Source organism: Eptesicus fuscus, chromosome 14, assembly GCF_027574615.1.
Source record: "Eptesicus fuscus isolate TK198812 chromosome 14, DD_ASM_mEF_20220401, whole genome shotgun sequence".
NCBI classification, from domain to species: Eukaryota; Metazoa; Chordata; class Mammalia; order Chiroptera; family Vespertilionidae; genus Eptesicus; species Eptesicus fuscus.
The window spans coordinates 2,843,418-2,852,500 of NC_072486.1; the positions used below are offsets into that span (position 1 = coordinate 2,843,418).

At 55.3% G+C, this 9,083-nt stretch overlaps 1 protein-coding gene across 1 annotated transcript in view; it reads left to right on the top strand.

Moving 5' to 3' along the window:
- Positions 1 to 944: 944 nt before the first annotated feature.
- The window catches only part of VSTM2A (V-set and transmembrane domain containing 2A), a 25,452-nt gene continuing 17,313 nt past the window's right edge, over positions 945 to 9,083 (top strand). The window contains exons 1-4 of the mRNA XM_054726442.1: positions 945 to 1,017; positions 2,792 to 2,958; positions 4,039 to 4,089; positions 5,709 to 6,045. Of these exons, the coding sequence (XP_054582417.1) occupies positions 945 to 1,017; positions 2,792 to 2,958; positions 4,039 to 4,089; positions 5,709 to 6,045 (628 nt within the window). The remainder of the gene's footprint in view (positions 1,018 to 2,791; positions 2,959 to 4,038; positions 4,090 to 5,708; positions 6,046 to 9,083) is intronic.

The window sequence follows — 9,083 nt, forward strand, 5'->3', positions numbered from 1 at the left end:
CTCTCCAGGCCTGACTTTGGGGACTTTCTGTCCCTTCCACTTGCCAGCTGGGGTGGTCGAGTGCCTGCCTGGCTGTCTCTCTCCCTGGGAGGCTGTGCGGCCAGGAACCCGTGTGAAACAGCAGCCCGGGTCCTTGTCGTCAGGGCAGTCACTAACTGGTTAAGCGGCGCGGCCCTCGGACGGCCGCGTCCATCCCCCCGAGCGGTCTCCCTCCCCCCAGCCCCCTCCCCAGGCCCCAACTTCCTCCTCCAACGCGGAGCGCCCGCCCCCAGCCCTGCTCCACCGCAATCCTGCCACGGCATTGCCCACGAGCCGACGCGGCCAGGAACCCCTGCACTTTGGGGGGGCGGAGAGGGGGCATCAAATGCTTCTCCTCTGCGCAACGAAGCCCTAGACCAGACGGAACCCGGCGCCCCGCGCTCCGGCGGCCCAGCCGGCAGGTGCGGGGCGGCCCGGCGCGCAGCGGGTTAAAGGCATCATCGCAGCCATTAGAGGGAAAAGTTGCGGCGCGGCGAGCCCGGCGAGGTCCTCCGCCCGCCCCGGCCCCTCTCCACTTGCCGGGCTGGCGCGGCGTGGAGGGAGGGCAGTGATCGCGCAAGCCCGAGCCGCGGCTGACGTGGGCCGAGCCGCCGGCGCGCGGGACGCAGCAGCCAGGCGGGGAGACACAGCGCGGCCGCCGGCTCCGCGCGCCCGGGCTCCCCAGCCCCCGCGCCGGCTGCAGCCTCCGCCCGCGGCGCCCGCTCCGCTCCGCTCGCCCCGCACGCCGGTCCCGCCCAGCCCAGCCCGCAGCGGGATGCGCGCAGCCTCGCGCGCCGGGCTCTGAGATCGCCGGGCGCCTGCGTTCCTGCCTTTCGGGGCTGCGGGCTGCGGGCTCCGCTGATGTGACCCCCCCCCCCCTTTTTTTTTTTTCTTTCTTTTTTTTTTTTTTTTTTTTTTTTTGGAAGATGGGGATCTTCCTGGCGTGGGTCGGGTTTGCCTTTTCTGTGCTCTACGTGCAGCAGGGGGTTTCTTCTCAAGGTAAGTCCGGGCTCCTTGGTCAACATGCATTCGCTTGTGGCGTGTGTGTGTGTGTGTGTGTGTGTGTGTGTGTGTGTGTGTGTGTGCGTGTGTGTGTGTGGTGTGTGTGTCCAGGCAGATGTGAGGTTCCTGGCAAGGAACACTGGAATCATCGCGTTCTGTTGGGCATTTTTTTTTTCCTTTAAAGTTGATTAAACGGTAGGGATGCTAGATCTGAGAGCAGATCTATTTGGTGCCTGGCAGTGAGGTGGGTCGCTCGGTGAGCAGAAACACAGGGGTGTGTGTGTGTGTGTGTGTGTGTGTGTGTGTGTGTGTATGTGTGTGCATGCATAAGGTAACCGCTCATGCATGCATAACCATGGCCAGCAAACGCGGTCTCCCCGAGGCCAGTCCCCCTGCTCCGTGGAGGCAGGTGGGCTTATCGTTTCCTTTTGTCTGGGTCCGGGTGACTTCGCGTGCATGTGGGTGTCAGAGGACAGACCCCTCGGAGGATCCGTGGAAGGCACCACTTGCATTCCCAGCGGCGCGGCTGCAGCCTGCGGAATCCGGCGGTTCGCGACCCCGCGCGCTGCGGGCCGGTTTCAGCACCACGAACAGAGCTCACCGCGGGGCCGAAGCCCGCAGCCCTTTGGAGGCAGAAATGCCACCTCCTCCTTCCCCGGAACAAAAAGTCCTTCCCCCATCAGCGTCTCCCATTTACTCGGAGTATAAAGGCAGTTCCCTGTCAATGGAAATCATTGGGGGTTTCATGAAATGGTGAAAAGGGACGCTGATGGTGTCTCTCCTTAAAAAGTGGGGGGCGTGGGGGATGTGCATTCACCCCGAGCCAGTCCTGCAGCCCCTGGCCCCCCCTCTCCATGCGTGTGCGCTGTATCTGCGCACACTGCCAGCCCCAGACCTCTCTGACACTACTTTTGGGGACCCATCAGCTCTTCCCAAGGTGTCCCTCAGACAAGATAACACACCAGCTGAAGCATGCACGTTACAGACATGCCTTGGGGAGGGACGGAGCATCTTATCTTTGTGAGTTTTGCTCTGATTCCATGAATCTTGCAAACTAGCAGGGTCGAGGTTGGTCATGGAAAGACTGGGGGGTGGGGGGGGAATCTTTCTGGTGTCTTCACAACAACCCGGGCGTCCAGGTGTGGGATCCGTCCATCCGGGGATGGGTGGCAATTTACAGCACAGGGCTTGACGGGAACACCCGTGAAGGTGAATCTGGAGAGAAAGGAGTCCCTAGAGCTTAGGAAGTGAGTGGCTTGTTCCAGTGCCGAAGCACAATTGCTAATTGCTTTTGACAAATCAGGAATGTGCGTTGTGGCAGGCAGTCACGATCCGTTCTCTACCACACGAAGCGTCCAGTTGCCATAGATGGTTTGGAAACTTAGGGGCAAGGGGCCATCCTCACCCATCCACTGGGCAGGTGTGTCTGACGTGCACCTTGGTAACCCTGGGGCCTGCAGTCGGACGGAAGGCTGGCGTTGCTGCTAACTGAGCGGCCTGGCTACCAGAGGGCGTTACTGGCAAGCTCCTCAGGCTTCCCATTCCCCGGGCTTGATGGACAGCAGAGTGATTTGGGCCGGGCACCAAAAATAAGACAGGCAAGAGGCAACGGAGAGGGGGCGGGGAGCCAGGCAAAGTGCAGGATGTCATAGAGGGGTGTTTGTTCTTGATTTTTTTTTTTCAAGCCAAGAAAAATGGAGCGATCCCTCAAGGAAAGCGAGCTGGCAAGCTTGCTGTGGGTCTTCTAAAAGGATGCGTTTCTGTTTTACAGCAAAATTCACTGAGTTTCCACGCAACGTGACGGCCACCGAGGGGCAGAATGTGGAGATGTCGTGCGCCTTCCAGAGCGGCTCGGCCTCCGTGTACCTGGAGATCCAGTGGTGGTTCCTGCGGGGCCCCGAGGGCCTGGAGCCCGCGGCCGAGGTGGCTGGCGCCCAGGTAGAGGGTCTGGCTGTCCCTCTCACTCCCTGGGCCCTCTGGGTGTCCGAGCCCCTGTGCCTGGGTGTCCCTTGGGAACCGCCGGCTCGCTTGGCCGGAGGGAGGCCCAGGGACGCCAGGCGGTGAGCCCCCACGCGTCCTGGAGACTCTAGTTGGACACCAAGGAGGCAGGCTTGGGAGTCTGTCTGGTTCAAACTGGGCATGGCCTCCTCCTGTCAGTACCGGTTCTTGCCAAGATGTGTGCGATGGCATCTCAGTGTTGATCTGTCCCGGGCCACTCGGGACACCCGCTGTCCCATCTCAGGAACCGTGGGGTGGGGTGGGGTGGGGTGGGGTGGGGTGGGGTGGGGAACTCTGTGGCTGTCTCTATCCCCGCCCCCACGTCTGTGATTGGCAGAAGAGGTTCCTGAGAGAGGAGGGAGACAGAAGGGGGAGGGGTACAGGGAGGAGGGGCCTAGGAGGAGAGGGGGCGGGTGCAGAAGAAGGGAGTGAGGAGGGGGCCGGAGGCCACTGGAGAATAGAGGGAAGAGAAGGGGAGGGGGAAGGGGTGGGAGGGGCGCGGCTGGATGGGGGGGAAGAGGGAGGAGAGAGAGAGGAGCGGCCGAGAAAGGAGGGGAGAGGAAAAGGGAAAGGAGGGGGAGGAGAGCCAGGAAGGAAAAGGGGGTCGGAGCGCGGGTTGGAGACAGAGTTCAGCCAAAGAGGCAGCAGACGGGTCGGGTCGGGGCGGCCGGGATGAGAAGAAGAAAACCTGTCCCTGAGACCCGAGGGAGGGAGGGGACGCAGTCCGGGCAAAGACGCGGAGTCTGGTCCCCGCAAACTTCCACCCACACGCGCGCCCGCGCCACCCTCCCAGCCCTCTGGGCACCGCGCGTCCGGGGCGCATCCGAGCGCGCGAGCGGGCAGCGCCCCCGCGCGGCCGCGGCCTGACTCGCAGCCCCGGGGGGCGGGGGCCGCGCTCCTCTCTCTTCGCCAAACCGGCCCCCGCCGCCGAGGTGCGGGGGCAGCGACGGTGGCCGCGCGGCTGCGGGTCCGGCCGGGACCCTGGGGCGCCCGGCTGAGCTCCGTCTCCTTCTCCCGCAGGCAGAGCTGCTGCCCGACCGAGACCCCGACAACGACGGGACCAAGATCAGTGTGAGTGTCGGGGGCGGGCGGCAGGGGGCGCGCGCCGCTGTGCGCGCCGGGCAGGCCCCGGGGAAAGAGCGCATTTCGGGTTTTCCGCGGGTCCTGCTGAGAGGCCTTCATTGTTGTCTCCGGAAAAGGCGCCCCAGCAAACAGGGCGGAAGCGGTGTGCCTGCCTCTCTGGGCGCAGACGGCGGGAGCCGATTTAGAGCCGGCAGGTGGACGCGGTGTGTGTTTAATCCCCAAGTGTTGAAGCAGTTACTGGAGAGTCGGGGTGCCATCACCGGAGGTGTCTGGTGCCCCTTTGCTTCCTGCTTTCTAACCGTTACAAACTGCAAGAGCAGAGAGCTGCTTGCCGCTGTCTGTTCACAGCTAGGGAGATGAGGATGGTGCTTTCGCAGGAAATGGTGCAAAGACAGGAAATCAGATAAATACAAAATCAAAAGCCCAAACAAACACAAAAACGTAATTGAAGAGGTTAACCCGTGAAATAGAGAGAGAGATTTCTACGTTACTGGTTCTTACTTTTCATAATTGTGTGTGAGATATTCTGAATGTCTTATAAAATCCGTCATCATTTAATCATGGATAGTATATAATGTCTATTAAATCTAGCTGTTTTGATAAAGATGTTTAGGGATATATATATTACATATTATATAGAATTGCATATACTCTACATAACCATATACTTATATATATGTATATATTCTTGCTCTTAATCTGCCCTAAAAATTATTAGAAGAAATGAGTGCCAGTTTCAATTCTGAAAAGCAAAGCAGTGTTAAAAGTTCCTGTAGCATAGAAACCCCATGATGGCCGGGGTGTACTCCGAGCCACAGACTTCAGGTGATATTAGTCTGCACCCTGAGTCACGCCACCCCATGACTGTAGGTCAGAGGGTTCCAAAAAATTGAGAAGAAAAATCATTAATATCCTAGTCTATTTTGTCGGTACCTTTAATTGTCATTCCCATGTGGGGATAAGAGCTCATTCTCCGTTAAAGTTGCTGTTGGTCACAGCCCCCACAGAATATTTCTGGAATCTCTCAGAGTTGGGGCCCAGCGAGAAGAGAAGAGGCTCTGTCAACTCTAGACTTGACCTCATCAGGCTCATGCTTCCTTCAGCTGAGCTACCCAGGCAGCGGCCGGTCCCAGGATTGGAAAATAGCAGAGCTGTTACCAGCACCTGTGGCTCGTGGAGCCGGGCGCTGGCTGGATTGAACTAATTAGCTCACGACTGGTGAAGCCAGTTGGGGTAGACCAGTGGTCGGCAAACTCATTAGTCCACAGAGCCAAATATCAACAGGACAACGATTGAAATTTCTCTTGAGAGCCACATTTTTTAAACTTAAACTTCTTCTAACGCCACTCCTTCAACATAGACTCGCCCAGGCCGTGGCATTTTGTGGAAGAGCCACACTCAAGGGGCCAAAGAGCCGCATGTGGCTCGCGGGCCGCGGTTTGCCGACCACGGGGGTGGACTAAGATAAGCCCGACCTTGGGGTTTCATGGTTGAGCCCACAGGAAGCTCTCTTGCGTTTCCCAACACGATCAAGCTCGGGACAGAGTATGGGGACCCAGGCATTTGATGTGGCCCCTGATTTATTGTTTTTCCCTGCCATTTTTCAGACAGTGAAAGTCCAAGGCAATGACATCTCCCACAAGCTTCAGATCTCCAAGGTGAGGAGAAAGGATGAAGGCTTGTATGAGTGCAGGGTGACGGATGCCAACTACGGAGCGCTGCAGGAGCACAAGGCGCAGGCCTACCTGAAGGTCAACGCCAACAGCCACGCGCGGAGGATGCAGGCCTTCGAGGCCTCGCCCATGTGGCTGCAGGATATGAAGCCTCGCAAGAACGTCTCGGCCGCCGCCCCCAGCAGCGTCCACAGCTCCGCCAACCAGCGGGTGCCCTCCACCTCCAGCCCTCACGCGGTAGCCAAAATCCCCAAACAAAGTCCACAATCAGGTATGGAAACCGATTTTGAGCCTTTCATTTTCCCACTCACACCGCCCTCCCCAGGACCATGGGTCAAGGAGAGTAGCCAGGTGTATGCGTGACGGCCTTTAAACTCGGAGCCCTAGCTCAGGTGAAATGATGATGAGGCACAGAGACCCCGCGGCTGGCCTCCATCGGGGATGTCACCCGCCCCAATAGTTGCCGGCCGTGCTACCTGTCCAGGGGCCCTAAGAGTGGGACTTTCATTTCTTGACCTTCTGTATTGACCCCTGATAAGAATAATAAATCGTGTCATGCCGGTTGCATTATAAATGCATGTTCGTTTTCTCTATAGATTTATGTATTGATAACGACCCAAATTAAGAGACTTTCACTTCGTCAACATGTAAATGAAAGAGAGACACCCCATTTTCAGCGACCCGTAGCTTGAGGCAGGGCTGCTCTCCCGAGGGCTTTTGATTGGGAAGGAGGAGTGTCAGCTGCCCCTGAGGAAAGGGATGATGGTCATGGCAGGAAGTGGCACAGAGATAAGGCAGCTCCGGCACATACCAGCTGGGAAGCTTGGTCAGACATGTCCACAGTCAGCTGTGCAAGTTAAAGCTGTGGTGGATGGCCTTCGTGTATGCGTCACTCCATCCGTGGGAACTCGCTCAAGTGTCGGCCTTAGTGTGGGTCACGGGCTCCGTGGAAGGAGCAGTGCCTTGCACACCCCGGCGAACGTGCTGTATCCGCTCCAACACGTGACGTGATGCTCTAGGATGGAGGGGGCGTACAAATATGCATCGTTCTTCAGGTTTTTCTCTTTACAGTTTAGCATCGAAAAATTATCGCTACTAGTGTCGGTAATAGAAAATCACATGGATCATTTTCAAGCTCTCTTCCGCCATCCAATTCTTTTTTCATCTGCTCATTTCATCAGGATAATTCTATACATACCTATAATTATGTCTTATCTTAGCTATATCTTTAAGTCCTTTCTTGTGAACGGTGCTTTTGAAATCATGTGTGCCTACCTAGGATTCCTCCTTATGCTTCATGCTAGTGGGTATGTCTGCAGAGAGCTTGGCGAAGGTCCCTGTGACTTTGCACTGCCTTGCGATGTGGGTGATGCCTTGGTCATGGCGATTTATGTCAGACTGATGAACAGATGACTTCCTTCACTAAAGCTCCATCCGCTTGGCTTTGTCTCGTTTTCCTCTTTATTGTCTCTTTTGTTTCCCAAATTAAAGAACAAAGCCATACCTAGAATACATACACACACACACACACACACACACACACACACACACTCTAGAGGCCCGGTGCACAAAATTTGTGCATGGCGGGGGCAGTCCCCTCAGCCCAGCCTGAACACTCTCCAATCTGGGACCCCTCAGGGGATGTCCGACTGCCAGGGATCAGGCCTAAACTGGTCGTCAGACATCCCTCTCACAATCCGGGACCACTGGCTCCTAACTGCTCACCTGCCTGCCTGCCTGCCTGCCTGCCTGGTCACCCCTAACTGCCCCCCTGCCAGCCTGATCACTCCTAACCACTTCTGCCTGCAGGCCCGATAGCCCCTAACTGCCCCCCCTGCCGGCCTGGTTGCCCCTTACTGCCCCCCACCAGCCTGGTCACCCCCAACTGATCCTCTGCCAGCCTGGTCTTCCCCAACTGCCCCCCTCACTGGTCTGGTCGTTCCCAAGTGCCCCCCCCTGCTGGCCTGGTCACCCCACACAGCCTGATGTTCAGTCATTTGGTTGTCCCTCACTAACCCCCCCCCCTGCCAGCCTTGTCGCCCCTCACAGCCTGTATTCGGTTGTCCGTCCAGTTGTTTCAGTCATGACAGCCCCTGGCTTTTTATATATTAGGATGGATGGATAAATAGATAGATAGATAGATAGATAGATAGATAGATAGATGCATATACATTAATAGCACACACACATATATATGCACTTAATGGTTATAAGTTTGCAGCCATTATTTGATAAAGATTTAATGTCTTTGGCGGCATTGCCGCTCCCTTTCATGCCATCAGAAGGAGAAGCTAGACACTGTATGCAAATGTACAGAGCAGCCTCAGCAGACAGTTTACCACCTAATTAGAGAAAACTTCAAATCATGGCAGTGAAATTATTAGCCCCCATAGAATACTCCCAGCTAGATTTCAGAAAGCCATGCTGTGGAATAAAATCAAGCGTTCTATTACCTATTCCAGTGATGGATTCTAAGTATAGAATAAAATGTCCTACCTATTTCTAAACTATTAACATTGGATTATATAATGTACTCTGCAAATACCTGTTGTATTTGAATATGTCTTTTTTAGTATTTTGATCAGAGCTAAATGGCAAGCTCTAGAGATCTTCTAGCAATTTCCACGTGGAAATCACTGCTTGTTTTGCAGCTCAGCCCAGGCTCAGGCATTGCTTTTTCCAGAGGAAGGTGAACAGAGGGGAATGCTGGCTCATGGAAGCCATGTTCACTAGAATCCATGTTCTCTAAACATTACCTGCTCATCACCAAGATTAGCCTGAAATATATCAACACTTTTCATTTCTATCTTCTCTACCAGTGAATACTGGAGAACATTTTTTATACACATAACCTTTTCTAACTTCTCGTTCAGAAGCCAGGCTGGCCCAGCACCCATTCTCTTCGTGTGTAAGTTTCCAGACTTGCACAGTTATTGTATAAAACACGGTCTCCGGGGTGGCTATTTATATATCCTTCTAAACGTAATGCCCACATCCTGATTTATAATTTTTGCTTTATAAATTTTTAGGTTCTATTCAAGTAAAGCTGATTTCAATACCCATGTTTTATTTACTCACTCATTTATTCAGGCTCCATTCATTCACATTTCCAACTCTGATTTCATTCAGGAGAGCTGGGCTGTGGTTCAGTATTGTCCCCCAATATTTCTCCACATATATAACCCATGAGCATCATGGCAGAGTAGAGAAGGCTGCACCCACGGAGAGGTGGCCCCTCTTCCCCTCCCCGTAACCCCCTCCCTGGCCTGGCCCGTGACCACTTTGACTGTAAGATGAGAAGTCACGCTA